Below are 15,301 nucleotides of genomic sequence, written 5' to 3' on the forward strand. Positions count from 1 at the left end.
GCAACTCCAAACAAAAGAGCTTCTAGTGATCATAAACAGATGGAAATATTGCTACAGAGTCATCATTCCGCACTCACTTTAGTTACATTTCCAGAATGTGCTTCCAGGAAGAACCTGGGGCTGATACATTAGAAGGTGATAATCCTTCCAATCAGAGCGACCACTCCAGTTACTATATGATTGGGTCGAGTAGGGACTTCTAGCCGTTCAGCTGCTGCAGCAACAGGATCCAGCACCCCCATCACTTGAAGCTTTGGTTTCCCGCTGTAGCCTGACAGCTCTTGGATCAGTTTCTCATGCCCTGACCCTGAGGGCTCAAGTGTTTGACTTCCTCCCTGCTGTATGTACTGGGCCTTGTTCTTCCTACCTCCTCCTCATATTATACAGATATATAATATATACAGACTCCCAGCCTATCAATCTAAGCAATCAACACCATCATTCATTTTAGCACTCGGGTTCTCTTCCTGGGCATCATATTTCGTTCCGCAATCTCCTTCATCCCGTCAAAGAAAATATTCCCAACTCCTCCTAAAAACTGTCAGATTATTAGTAAGTATCACCCAAAATGCCACAAAATCATGGCAGCCCTTGTTTGCAGGCCTCCAGTTGATCGCCTTTTCATCTAGATTGATTAAAAATACTGCAGCCAGTCTTTATTTATTTCACCCCAATCGGACCTTCTCTGCTACCCCTCTCAGCCCTTAAACTGCCCTGACTGTAACCTCTATGGAGTTGCATCTAAAGGTGTTCAAAATAAAAAGAGGCAAAACAAATCCCGTCTTGGACCAACTGCACCAAAAAGCACATTAACCATTTACATTCATTATTCTATTTTTTTGTTTTCATTTCAAAATATTAAGACACAAGTGCTATTAGTATGAATACATTTTGTCACAACAGTGCCACCTGCTGGTCAGTTTCTGTGATCCAGTTGAGGAAATTGAGAAAGAGAGGGGCGGTCTGATGTTCTTCTGGTTAGGAAAGATGTGAGGAAAAATTATCTGAGGTTTCTAATGTTTTCCCCAACCAGAAGAACATCAGACCAACCCTCTTACTTTCCGTGACATCCCCAGACTGCGCATAGAGAAAGAGCACATAAATGAGACCGCAGGCAGATGAAACCATCAAACGTTCTCTTACCTTCATTGAGAGCAGGCGAGTCAGGTAGATTTCGGGAATAGCTTTGGCACGCTCTCTGTCTCGTAGACTTCCCCGTCTGTGTTTCGGAAGTTCTGGTTCATCTGTCGGTTTAACGAGGTGCCAAACCCGTACCCCACCCTCGTCTGAATCTTCCAGCATGGGGGTCTCTGAGAGAAAAAAGAGGGAGCAAATTTGCTTTTGTCTTTGCTCTTCAAAGCAGCAAAATCTATCCCTTGCCTGTGACACAATATGGAGTCTGAGCTTTCAGAAGGAGCCTGCGCTACACATTGTTTCTCCTACTCCTACCCATGTAACTGGAGGAGTCCCAAGCCGGACTTCTTACTATTGAGGGCTATTCTGATACCTACTGGGAGCTGCTATCTTGCTCCCTTCCCATTGTTCTGCTGATCGGCTGCTGGGGGGGGGGGATATCACTCCAACTTGCAGCGCAGCAGTAAAGTGTGCCTGAGTCTGAGCTTTCAGAAGGAGCCAGGGCTACACATTAGAACTGCTTTCAGCTAACCTATTGTTTCTCCTACTCCCATGTAACTGGAGGAGTCCCAAGCCGGACTTGGATTTCTTACTATTGAGTGCTATTCTGATACCTACTAGGAGCTGCTATCTTGCTCCCTTCCCATTGTTCTGCTGATTGGCTGCTGGGGGTGAGGGGGATATCACTCCAACTTGCAGCGCAACAGTAAAGTGTGCCTGAGTCTGAGCTTTCAGAAGGAGCCTGCGCTACACATTGTTTCTCCTACTCCTACCCATGTAACTGGAGGAGTCCCAAGCCGGACTTGGATTTCTTACTATTGAGGGCTATTCTGATACCTACTGGGAGCTGCTATCTTGCTCCCTTCCCATTGTTCTGCTGATCGGCTGCTGGGGGGGGATATCACTCCAACTTGCAGCGCAGCAGTAAAGTGTGCCTGAGTCTGAGCTTTCAGAAAGAGCCAGGGCTACACATTAGAACTGCTTTCAGCTAACCTATTGTTTCTCCTACTCCCATGTAACTGGAGGAGTCCCAAGCCGGACTTGGATTTCTTACTATTGAGTGCTATTCTGATACCTACTGGGAGCTGCTATCTTGCTCCCTTCCCATTGTTCTGCTGATTGGCTGCTGGGGGTGAGGGGGGGGGGGGGATATCACTCTAACTTGCAGCACAGTAGTAAAGTGTGACCAGTTTGCTCTTTTGAAAAACAGATTTCAATGTAGGATTCACTATTAACTGATGCATTTAGAAACAAAACATGTTTTCCTGTGCCAAAAGCCCTTTCAGCCTGCTACAATAAAACAAAACCACCAACTTACTCTCTCCTGGGATGTAATCGTGGTTTTCTGGGTGGATGTGCTTGCTCAGACGGGGCACCAAAGCCACTGTCGCTCCATCTGGAACCTGCACGAAGCAGAAAGTTACTTACATATGTTGATTAGGGAATAGCAAATAGAAAATGAGGAATAGGTAAAGAATCCTGAGCACCAATCACAAACTTCTGTAACAGGTTTTGGACAGAATCCCTGGCCCCTGTGGTCCCTATCATTACATATAAACAGAATGCACCTTATCTTTTAGAGAGGTTAAGGAAGGGGATTTTTTTTAGCCCTCAAACTGCCAGTTCAGATACTGAGGGGGAACATGCATGTACTAACATAAATATAAATCCCTTACCCACTGGTTAGGGGGGATACAGTCCCAGTAATGCAGTAGGTTCTAGGTGTTCTAGGTGCTACAAGCAGAAGACCTCCCTGTGCAAAGTCTCACCTTGTAATGTTGCAATGTGTTCACTCTTTTCCACGACCCATGCACCACTGACGTCAGATCTTCATCGGAAAGTATCAGATGACCGGCCAACCCTGATCTCCATTCTGCCAGGGGGAACGGGAGGAAAGGGTGTAAGGATGGTTATAAGCTGGTAACTGTTGGGACAGCTAGGAAAACAAATCCCCCTCCCGATATCAGGGCTGTGGAGTTGGTACATAAATCCTTTGACTCTGACTTCAAATCCAGGTACCTAAAATTGCTTCCGACTCCGACTTGGCAACTCTGACTCCATAGCTCTGCCAGATATACCATTTCTCTCTGCTTTCAAGTTGATGGCTGTAAGAGGGCGGCTATCAAAGGCTGAAGGCATTATTTTATATAAATAACGGTGCCACTCATAGTCTGTCTTGCCCTGGGTTCCAGCACTACTAAAGATTTCCCCTCCCTATGGACAACCTGACTTACCCAAGTCTAGCGCTTCGGGGTTTGGTCGATTACAGTACGGGGTTCCCTTGTATATCTGGTCAAGGATCTTTTCTTTCACTTGAGTGATGGTGTCGCAGTCGAGCAATTTCACCGGCAACCCTTGTGCTTCCTCTTCACAAGTGATGCCCGTGTTGGTTTGCATGATTGCATTCAGCGTCTGGGAAGGAATAATGTTTAAGTGCACCCAAAATGTCATCTACGTACCACTGGAAAAATTCACTATTTTACTCTGAACTAGCAACTTATAGGAGCCAACCAGCTAGAAGCTCAGACCAATCATCTGACGTAACATACATGAAAACAAAAATATGCAAAGGAATAGAAATAATGACCCCCTTCCCCCGCTGTTTATTAATTCCCCACAAGTGTAAGTGACATAAGGAATTAACTTTATGCGGATACTCAGGGAATTTAGTGACCTTGCTGAGAAGACCATGTTGGATTAGACACTTATCTATGGCCACCATCAGAATAGATTTGTGACTTAAGGCCCAATAAAACGATTGGGACAAAGGGGACAAGATACTGCTTACCATGGCCCCTACTTTGAGCACAGAGCACCCTTAATGTCCACAATAGGAAGCCACCCCAACAACTCACCAGAGTTTTGTATTCTACATCATCCCTCAGGAGGCGGTTGTCATTCAGAGTGTACTTAGCCTTCCCCGTCACACAGTCCACTGGTCCTTTATCCACCTGGTGCTTTATCCCACGGAACAACATATAAAGTGGTTCTCCAGCTGAATCCTGCCATAAGAATACAACAGTGACTAAGGTGACCTTGCCAATACACAGCTTATCAACTTGTAGATAGTGTTTGTAAACATTAAAAGTGCAATATTGTCCGGACCCCTGTGGGAAGGTGGAATCTCAGAGTTAAGGTCCCCATACACTGGCAGATCCGCTCGCTTGGCATACGGGTGGGTGATATCGGTAGAATCCAGTGTAATTCGATCGTTTGGCCCTGGGTCCAAACGATCGAATTATAATGATGGGCATAGGTAAAGTCGGTCCGGCACCGTATCAGGCCAGATATCGGTCGGGCAGGCCCGTCGGAAGTGCCCATACACGGGACCGATATCGGCAGCTACTATCGGCCCGTGTATGGGGACCTTTACAAAGTAGAACTGGTACTCAATCTACCAAAAGATAAAGTATGTATCCAATACCTAGCACTCGCTACTTACCCTCACAAACGTATATAGACAGATGGACATCCAGTTGGTCAGCAGCTTCTCCACCACTGTCTCTGTCCTAGAACAAAGAGGTCCATAGATAAGAACATCAGAAACCCAACCAGTCTGTCTTCTCTAAGTATTGCATAACCTAAATGGGTAACCTTTCTTTATCTAGACTAATACATCATTTTTACTCGGCAGAGGAACTACCAAAGCCTTGTGTCTTCTGGATCGCTATAGTGGGAAACAGCATCATAAGACAAAAGTACAAAGTATTCCAGTCTCTACCTTCTAAGCATCAGCTTTGGGTTCTTGGCCACATACTGTTCCACCAGATCATTCAGGAGGGTCTTTAAGATGTCAGTGAAGTATTCCAGCTTCCCATGCAGAGATACAGTTAGGAGAGATGCCACGTAGGCACGGTCTCTTGCTGAAAATGTGCGTTGGCTTTCCAGGGTGTGAATAAACTAAAATATAAATTGAAGATTAAATTGGAATAAATTAGCAGAGCGTAATGAAACTAAATGATACCCAGGAGAGAGTAACGCTTGCATACCTTGGTAAGAAAGAGCTTGCTGTTCAGAAGGTTGGAGAGCTGGACCAAGCCCTGTTCTACTGTCTGGCGCCGGCCTTCTGGGACATCCAAGTCTCTCTGCAATGGCGACTCGCGGTGACCAGGGAAGAAAATCCTCTCTGCGTATGATTTGTAATCCAGGAATGGGATCCCGGTGCCCACCAAGTCACTTGTAAGGTCCATCATCTCTGTCATCAAGTCTACAAGAGAGAAGCAGTCACAGCATTGTCACTTACACTTATTATCTAAGTAAGCTTGGCTATAGCAACAAGGAGGGAAAACAAAAACCCACTTCCCAAACCATCAATGTGTATATTTGGATTCCTATGTGATGGCTGCCATCATTCATACATGACAATCTGCTTAGGACTCAGAAGAGAAGTGCAGCCGATTCCTGCCCACTAGGCCACGATAAAGATATGGATCAGCTAAGAGACCCAACATGGTCAGTCTTTCACTATGTGTAGCTGCACATTTACAGAGAAGGAATGGCCTCTATACATCAGGGGTCCCAAACCTTCCTTACTCGTGAGCCACAGTCAAATATAAAAAGACTTGGGGAGCAACACAAGCACCATAAAAGTTCATGGAGGAGCCAAATAAGGGCTGTGATTGGCTATTAGGGGCCTCTATGCACCCTATCAGCTTACAGGGGCTTTATTTGGTAGGAAATCTTGTTTTTATTCAACCAAAACTTGCTCAGAAATAACTCCCTGGTTTGGGGGCACTGAGAGCAACATCCAAGGGGTTGGGGAGCAACATGTTGCCCCTGAGCCACTATTTGGGGATCACTGCTATACATGGATGCTACTAAAGCATGAGATCGAGATCCACTATAGGCACATAGGAAACTAAGAAGATGTCTAGCTGTATATCAACTTTCAAAATTGAAACACTAAGCTCCAGTATATTTTAGATTCTGTCAATTTGTTGGAAATATTTTTACAATATATACAGCTCCATGCTAGAGATATTCATTTCACCCTAATAACTATGAGCAGTGCCGGCCTATCATGTTAGTCTGTACCTGTGAATTCCTTCTTGCAGCGATCTCTGACACTAGTTTCCAGGTTCTCCAATTGGATTTGGACTTTCTTGTAATCCCGCAGGGCCTGCTTGCTCTTCCGCCTGGAAAAGAAAACCCTGAATATTTAGATAATTTGTTCCGTTACCATGACAGTGCTAAAGACTTACTATGGCCCTAATAAGGCCATTCTAAATCAACTTTGCAGTTGGTCTTCATTATTTATATAACATATTTTTCTATTCAGGTCCTCTCCTAGAAATAATTTAGTCTCTCATTCAAACCACTCCCCAGTTGCTAAGGTAATTTGGACCCTAGCAACAAAATAGCTGCTGAAACTTCAAACTAGAGAGCCGCCGAACAAAAACTGAAATAACTGAAAAACTACATATAATAAACAATGAAGACCAATTGCAAATTGTCTCAGAATCTTACTCTCTACATCATACAAACAGTTAACTCAAAGGTAAACACCCACTTTATTAATCTTTTGAAGGTAATTTCTAGGCTTGAGCAACATCACATGCCTTCTCTTTTCTAACAAAATTAATTTTCTACCCACTGCCTCCAGTCTACCAATAGGAACAGCAGAAGGTTATTGATTACATCAGCAGTGTAAAATGACATCAGCAATTTTACGTTTGTTTCAGGGGTTTACATTTCCCTCAAACAGGCAGATCTGTCGGAGACATTTCAGACCCCCTAAATCTGTCTCCGTGGAACTCGTACATCACAAGAGTCTCACCTACCTGTAAATCAAGACTATGATGAGGACAATCAAGGCCACAAAGGACGTGCCAACTCCCAGGCCGATCTGAGCTTCCAGGGGGAACGTTAGCTGGCTCTCCGTGTCATACTGCACCTTCCCCAGGACGAGGTACATTCTCCCAATCTGTACCTGGTTGGACAATGAGTAGAACACAACATGTAGTTTATATCAGGAGTTCATTGTAATCTGGGCTCGGTGATGAGTCGGCAAACCAAGCACTATCCCTTTAAGACAAAATGGGGCTCTTACTGTAAACTCTGGCAGAGAGTCCACCCCTTCTCTTTTCTGAGGCTGGCGAGGAGCGGGCTGTTTCTCAGGGGGCTCGCAATACAGATGGTTCCTTGTGAGGGTCTTCACCATACACACCCCGTCTCCAATCATTGCAACCATTTCATCTTTGGTGATGGCCAAGTCCAAATTCTCTCCCTGAAGACAAAGTAAGTCATTAGAAGTTCATAGTGTGTTTCCCAGCAAGCCTTAGGTGCATTTATCATACAATGATGCTCTTTGTTTTGTATGAGGTACAGGTATCGGACCCCCTTATCCAGAAACCCATTATCCAGAAAGTTCCGAATTACGGAAAGGCCATCTCCCATAGACTCCATTGTAATCAAATAAGTCACATTTTTAAAAATGATTTCCTTTTTCTCTGTAATAATAAAACAGTACCTGTACTTGATCCCAACTAAGATATAATTACCCCTTATTGGGGGCAGAACAGCCCTATTGGGTTTATTTAATGGTTAAATGATTCCCTTTTCTCTGTAATAATAAAACAGTACCTGTACTTGATCCCAACTAAGATATAATTACCCCTTATTGGGGGCAGAACAGCCCTATTGGGTTTATTTAATGGTTAAATGATTCCCTTTTCTCTGTAATAATAAAACAGTACCTGTACTTGATCCTAACTAAGATATTATTACCCCTTATTGGGGGCAGAACAGCCCTATTGGGTTTATTTCATGGTTAAATGATTCCCTTTTCTCTGTAATAATAAAACAGTACCTGTACTTGATCCCAACTAAGATATAATTAACACTTATTGGAGGCAAAACAATCCTATTGGGTTTAATTACTGTTTAGATAATATTTTTAGTAGACTTAAGGTACGAGATCCGAATTATGGAAAGACCCCTTATCCGTAAAACCCCAGGTCCCGAGCATTCTGGATAACGGGTCCCATACCTGTACTAAGGGGTACCATGAAAGGACAGAGGCTCCCCCAGCCACTCTCTGGCATTGAGCTCTATGGGTAAGTTCAACGTTGCTGAAGGCTGGCAGTGAAATGAATTACAAGTTCCCACTGTGGGTGAAACCAGGCACATTCCTAGGTAACATGGGCTGTGCTTTATGACCCCATATAGGGGCAACTGTCTAGCAGGGGGTGTAGATAGAAAGCATTAGGGGTGGGAATAATAGGGAAAGATGGTGACTGTAGGGCATATACCCTCCCTGCCTCCCTCCACTATAGTAGCTGTAGTTAAGTATAAAGCTTATGGTCCATAGGCAGTGCTACCTGATATAAATGGCCTCTCATTTGTGCCACTCCTACCCCTATCGAGCCCCACATTGGTGCCGCTCCTACCCCTATGGAGCCCCACATTGGTGCCGCTCCTACCCCTATGGAGCCCCACATTGGTGCCGCTCCTACCCCTATGGAGCCCCACATTGGTGCCGCTCCTACCCCTATGGAGCCCCACATTGGTGCCGCTCCTACCCCTATGGAGCCCCACATTGGTGCCGCTCCTACACCTATGGAGCCCCACATTGGTGCCGCTCCTACACCTATGGAGCCCCACATTGGTGCCACCCCTACCCCTATCGAGCCCCACATTGGTGCCGCTCCTACCCCTATGGAGCCCCACATTGGCGCCACCCCTACCCCTATCGAGCCCCACATTGGTGCCGCTCCTACCCCTATGGAGCCCCACATTGGCGCCACCCCTACCCCTATCGAGCCCCACATTGGTGCCGCTCCTACCCCTATGAAGCCCCACATTGGTGCCACCCCTACCCCTATCGAGCCCCACAATGGCCCACAATGGCGCCACCCCTACCCCTATGGAGCCCCACATTGGTGCCGCTCCTACCCCTATCGAGTCCCACATTGGCGCCACCCCTACCCCTATCGAGCCCCACAATGGCGCCACCCCTACCCCTATGGAGCCCCACATTGGCGCCACCCCTACCCCTATCGAGCCCCACATTGGTGCCGCTCCTACCCCTATGGAGCCCCACATTGGCGCCACCCCTACCCCTATCAAGCCCCACATTGGTGCCGCTCCTACCCCTATGGAGCCCCACATTGGTGCCACCCCTACCCCTATCGAGCCCCACAATGGCGCCACCCCTACCCCTATGGAGCCCCACATTGGCGCCACCCCTACCCCTATGGAGCCCCACATTGGCGCCACCCCTACCCCTATGGAGCCCCACATTGGTGCCACTCCTACCCCTATCGAGCCCCACATTGGTGCCACCCCTACAGATACAAGTCATTCTCACCTCTACAGAGATGACACTGCCAGGCTTATGCCGATAGGGTTTCACCGGATCCTCGGGATTCAACTGTTTGAGCACCGGGTCTGGCTCGTAGGTGAAAGGAACTGAATTAATGGCGCCGAAGTTGAAGTGCAGATTATCCAGAATGAACTCGACGTCCACTCGCGAGTTCCAGTGCAAACGGTTAATGGCTGGAGTTTTGCAAAGGAGCAAGAACGATGAGTTGATCAAACACAACTCTTCAAACTGTACGAGAGAAAAGAAAGTACCACAAATCTATTATTACTGTTATTTGTATATGTACCGTGTATAGCGCTAACATATTCCCCTGTGCTTCACAAGATTCTAGATCATGTATGTGTCCTATTGGGCAGCAACAGTGAATGTTCACTATGGCCGACAAGACGCCATGGAAAACATTTATACAGAATGACAAAGGGCAGAAAGGGAACACAGGGAAAAATACCTTCTCCACAGTGCACAGGGCATTCTCCGGACATTCTGTCTCGGGGACAATACGCCGATGGCGACTAAGGCTGCGTTTCCGACGTCTCTCTCTCGGTGACACAGTTACCCGTATCTTTGGGGCCTGCACCACATCCAGATTCTGTCCAGATACAAATATCATGCGTCCTCCACTGAAACACATAACCAACCAAAGGAATATGTTATTAGGAACCACAACACCCAAGAACCTTCTCATATTCTGTGCCAGACCATGGCTTTATAGCGCCCAGGAACCCTCTCATATTCTGTGCCAGACCATGGCTTTATAGCGCCCAGGAACCCTCTCATATTCTGTGCCTGACCATGGCTTTATAGCACCCAGGAACCCTCTCATATTCTGTGCCTGACCATGGCTTTATAGCGCCCAGGAACCCTCTCATATTCTGTGCCTGACCATGGCTTTATAGCACCCAGGAACCTTCTCATATTCTGTGCCTGACCATGGCTTTATAGCACCCAGGAACCTTCTCATATTCTGTGCCTGACTATGGATTTATATCACCCAGGAACCCTCTCATATTCTGTGCCTGACGATGGCTTTATAGCACCCAGGAACCTTCTCATATTCTGTGCCAGACCATGGCTTTATAGCACCCAGGAACCTTCTCATATTCTGTGCCTGACCGTGGCTTTATAGCACCCTGGAACCCTCTCATATTCTGTGCCTGACCATGGCTTTATAGCACCCAGGAACCTTCTCATATTCTGTGCCTGACCATGGCTTTATAGCACCCAGGAACCCTCTCATATTCTGTGCCTGACCATGGCTTTATAGCACCCAGGAACCTTCTCATATTCTGTGCCTGACCATGGCTTTATAGCACCCAGGAACCTTCTCATATTCTGTGCCTGACCATGGCTTTATAGCACCCAGGAACCTTCTCATATTCTGTGCCTGACTATGGCTTTATAGCACCCTGGAACCGAACCCTCTCATATTCTGTGCCTGACCATGGCTTTATAGCACCCAGGAACCTTCTCATATTCTGTGCCTGACTATGGCTTTATAGCACCCAGGAACCTTCTCATATTCTGTGCCTGACTATGGCTTTATAGCACCCAGGAACCTTCTCATATTCTGTGCCTGACCATGGCTTTATAGCACCCAGGAACCTTCTCATATTCTGTGCCTGACTATGGCTTTATAGCACCCAGGAACCTTCTCATATTCTGTGCCTGACCGTGGCTTTATAGCACCCTGGAACCCTCTCATATTCTGTGCCTGACCATGGCTTTATAGCACCCAGGAACCTTCTCATATTCTGTGCCTGACCATGGCTTTATAGCACCCAGGAACCTTCTCATATTCTGTGCCTGACCATGGCTTTATAGCACCCAGGAACCTTCTCATATTCTGTGCCTGACTATGGCTTTATAGCACCCTGGAACCCTCTCATATTCTGTGCCTGACCATGGCTTTATAGCACCCAGGAACCTTCTCATATTCTGTGCCTGACTATGGCTTTATAGCACCCAGGAACCTTCTCATATTCTGTGCCTGACTATGGCTTTATAGCACCCAGGAACCTTCTCATATTCTGTGCCTGACCATGGCTTTATAGCACCCAGGAACCTTCTCATATTCTGTGCCAGACCGTGGTTTCCCTCGCACCCCAGTCCTGTGCTGATATTGTACCTGATGAAGCTCTTGGCTGGGCTCGCTGAGGTGATGTTTGGATCAGCAGTGTAAGTGAAGGGAGACTCGTAGGTTCTCAGCACTTGGTCCCCATACTTAATGGTTACTTGCAAGTCTGCGGTGCTGTTACTGGATCCAGTCAGACATTCCAGCATGTTCTCCTGCATCTCTGAGTAACTAAAATACAGAAAATAACATTCTTATACTTCTCTTTTTAATACAATCCGACACCAACGTGTTACATGGCTTTGTCTTTATTCATTCTAACTGTCTGGCCTTTATTCTTACTCTGTTTCCTTTGCTCTAACACTTATATCTTTCTGACACTATTATTTTACCAACACTGCCTTCTTTATTAAACTACACTGTTCCTCAGTTAAGAAAGGACAATGTTCTTTATTATTATTATTATATGCCTTACATGTGACATGGAATATCTCCAATCAGAACAGTGATGTCACTGGGCCGGCCAGTCAGAAGCTTGGTCCCTGTAAGGGTTAGTCGGGTTCCTCCAGATTTTGGGCCACGAGTTGGGGAAAAAGAGTGCAGTACAGGGTTCTGGAAGAAAGAAAGAAAAAAAAATATATATATAAATATGTGTATATATAGAACTAAAGGATATAGGAAAGGAAGCTTTTCGATTATAATACATTGGAAATCTAGTACAAGTAAGGGATCTTTCTATAATTTGGATCTCTATACATTAAGTCTTCTTATAAATCATTTAAACATTTAATCAATACAGGTACTGTTTTATTATTACAGAGAAAAGGGAATCATTTAACCATTAAATAAACCCAATAGGGCTGTTCTGCCCCCAATAAGGGGTAATTATATCTTAGTTGGGATCAAGTACAGGTACTGTTTTATTATTACAGAGAAAAGGGAATCATTTAACCATTAAATAAACCCAATAGGGCTGTTCTGCCCCCAATAAGGGGTAATTATATCTTAGTTGGGATCAAGTACAGGTACTGTTTTATTATTACAGAGAAAAGGGAATCATTTAACCAGTAAATAAACCCAATAGGGCTGTTCTGCCCCCAATAAGGGGTAATTATATCTTAGTTGGGATCAAGTACAGGTACTGTTTTATTATTACAGAGAAAAGGGAATCTTTTAACCATGAAATAAACCCAATAGGGCTGTTCTGCCCCAATAAGGGGTAATTATATCTTAGTTGGGATCAAGTACAGGTACTGTTTTATTATTACAGAGAAAAGGGAATAATTTACCTATTAAATAAACCCAATAGGGCTGTTCTGCCCCAATAAGGGGTAATTATATCTTAGTTGGGATCAAGTACAGGTACTGTTTTATTATTACAGAGAAAAGGGAATCATTTACCTATTAAATAAACCCAATAGGGCTGTTCTGCCCCCAATAAGGGGTAATTATTGCCTCACTGAGCATCAATTACCTGATAGGAAAAGACTTGGCTGGAAATGCCGTGGCCTCCACCAGGAACTTCCACAGCCACGTGGCCCAGTCTCTCAGTCAAGCTGCTTGCAATCACACACACAATTCTGGGAGGGAAAGTAATGTTGAAGCATCAGAAAACAAGACAGGACGAGGATAATTTACCCTTTAATTTCCCCTTTACACTAACCCAGGAAAAAGTTGGGAGATAACTTCATTCTTTAATGACCCCCCTTTTATACCATATAACTTTTAATTATATATGAGGGAAGGAAACAGCATGAACCCCTAGCCCAAGTCACGAAGGCTTCTGTCACACATCTTGTAGTAAAAATGATGATGGAGAAAACGTGACGTGTGACAGTAACCTGAGGAGGAAGTCATTGTGCTGTGCACTCATACTAAATAAATGGGGGGGGGGGCAACCTGACTTCCAGTGGTGTAACATTAGAGCAAGCAGACCCCATGGTTGTTGGGGGCCAGGGAAACCTCTGCTGCTGCATGGCCCCTTCCTTCCAACCGCTCTTTAGTGTCCCCTGGCCTTCCCGCTTATAAACTGGGGGGCTTATATACAGGGGAGCGGGCAGGGTGCTATACGTGAGCAGCCCAGGGGACAATAGAGAGAGAGGGTGGAGGGAAAGGGGCCAGGGGCTGGCAGGCATTGCTACTCTGTGCTGGGTCTCTTAGAAAACATTTTTGCAGGGGGGCCCAGCCCAGAGTAGTTACACCACAGCTGACTTCATAGCAACTGGGGCCTTTAAAAGTTTAAAAATGCAGTATCCTGGGGATAGCAGTACAAATAAATCTACATTTTACCCCATTAAATACAACTAAACCTCAATTTTACATTATCTGATTTTCAAGTTTTTCCTCACTTTTTTGTGGTTACACCAATATATAATGCATTTCCCTGATTTTACATTTTCCCAGATTTTGCACCACCTCTGGTGTAGAAGTCATTTCAATTATTACCTGCTGGAAATCTCATATCGTAGGAGATCAACCTGGCATTGAATTCCTGCTACAGTCACAGTGTCCACTATGTCCTCCAGCTTCTGTCCCAAGTTGGATCCAGTTATGGTGATTCTGGTTCCACCTTCCATGGGACCGGACAGGGGTTCGATCTGAAACAAAATAAACCTGCTCAATAGCTGATCTGTTTTCTGACTTATTCCTTAACTGGCCACAAGATGGCGACATAACCCTACAGCTGGAGCTGACGAGGGAAGGGATGCAGAGTGTCAGTCCTATGTACCACAAAATACTGTAGTACCGTGTTAGCCAGTGCCAAAAATAATAAAAAAAAAAAACACAAATACAAGAGTATTGTAGAAATGATACCTATATTGGCTAACAATAAAAATACATACATATTGTTAGCCAATATAGGTATTATTTTTACAATACTCTTGTATTTGTGTTTTGTTATTGGTCCTATGTACCAAAATATAAAGAGCTGGGTCAACAGCCCCACCAACCCCACCTGCTGGTTCGTCAGCGAATGTACAGGGCTGAAGTTAGAGAAGGCAGCAGAGCCATGTTCCCAGGGCCCTACCTCCACCATTATTATTATTATTATTATTAACATTTATTTATAAAGCGCCATTGCACCCCAGGCTGGTGCTATTTCTGTCTACCCTTGGTAGAAGCTTTGGAATTAAACTCCATATTGAGGACAAGACTAACTCCGCCAAAGGTCATATGTTTGGTTCTATAAGCAAACATGGCTACCTCCTACTCTTCAGCCAATCACATGCAAGTATGACTTTGCTGCAGATGCCGGGCGTACTATTGATTTATCAGCTGGTCTGTTCATTGATTGCCGCCATCTCAGGGTGCTAAAGCTTTTGCAGGCATTTAGGAATGCATTAGGCGAGGGTGGCTATACTGGCAACACCCACAATTTCAAAAAGCAATGTTCCAAATCCAAAAGGCATGGAATGTTGTAAGAATGCAGAAATGTTATTTCAACTCTACTGAGTATGGTCTCTAAGCACTTGGGCTGCCTGTCTTTTTCCTTATTGGTGCTGGGCAGAGTGGTGCTTTGGACCCAAGCCAGGCTAGAAAAGCCATTCTCTGTTTAACCAATAGAAGTAGAACTGGAGGGTTATGGGCGACACACTATTTACCTACCGAATGGATAAGTGGGGCCGGGCAGGTTCCCTCCACCTTCTCCTTGCATGTCTCCTGGTACATACAGTTTGGGTGGCTCCCTCCGCACCACACGCAGTTGTACTTGGGGTCGGCCGTCTGGCAGCGGCTGCAGTCTGGGTGCCCCACTGAGCAGTTGTACAGAGTCA

The 15,301-nt window shown here is 45.4% G+C and overlaps 1 protein-coding gene across 2 annotated transcripts in view; it reads right to left on the reverse strand.

The window, feature by feature from the left end:
• plxnb1 (plexin B1) overlaps positions 1-15,301 on the reverse strand; it is a 112,234-nt gene that overhangs the window by 4,877 nt on the left and 92,056 nt on the right. For both annotated transcript variants that reach the window (XM_012961699.3, XM_031901190.1), the window contains 18 exons: positions 15,135-15,301; positions 13,974-14,125; positions 13,003-13,108; positions 12,004-12,140; positions 11,583-11,759; positions 9,906-10,077; positions 9,443-9,685; positions 7,184-7,360; positions 6,915-7,063; positions 6,169-6,269; positions 5,124-5,341; positions 4,856-5,034; positions 4,577-4,643; positions 3,990-4,136; positions 3,369-3,546; positions 2,904-3,007; positions 2,453-2,537; positions 1,144-1,310 (listed from right to left, as the gene is read on the reverse strand). In XM_012961699.3, coding sequence (XP_012817153.2) covers positions 1,144-1,310; positions 2,453-2,537; positions 2,904-3,007; positions 3,369-3,546; positions 3,990-4,136; positions 4,577-4,643; positions 4,856-5,034; positions 5,124-5,341; positions 6,169-6,269; positions 6,915-7,063; positions 7,184-7,360; positions 9,443-9,685; positions 9,906-10,077; positions 11,583-11,759; positions 12,004-12,140; positions 13,003-13,108; positions 13,974-14,125; positions 15,135-15,301 — 2,726 coding nt within the window. The remainder of the gene's footprint in view (positions 1-1,143; positions 1,311-2,452; positions 2,538-2,903; positions 3,008-3,368; positions 3,547-3,989; positions 4,137-4,576; positions 4,644-4,855; positions 5,035-5,123; positions 5,342-6,168; positions 6,270-6,914; positions 7,064-7,183; positions 7,361-9,442; positions 9,686-9,905; positions 10,078-11,582; positions 11,760-12,003; positions 12,141-13,002; positions 13,109-13,973; positions 14,126-15,134) is intronic.

Source organism: Xenopus tropicalis, chromosome 4 (assembly GCF_000004195.4).
Source record: "Xenopus tropicalis strain Nigerian chromosome 4, UCB_Xtro_10.0, whole genome shotgun sequence".
Lineage (NCBI taxonomy): Eukaryota > Metazoa > Chordata > Amphibia > Anura > Pipidae > Xenopus > Xenopus tropicalis.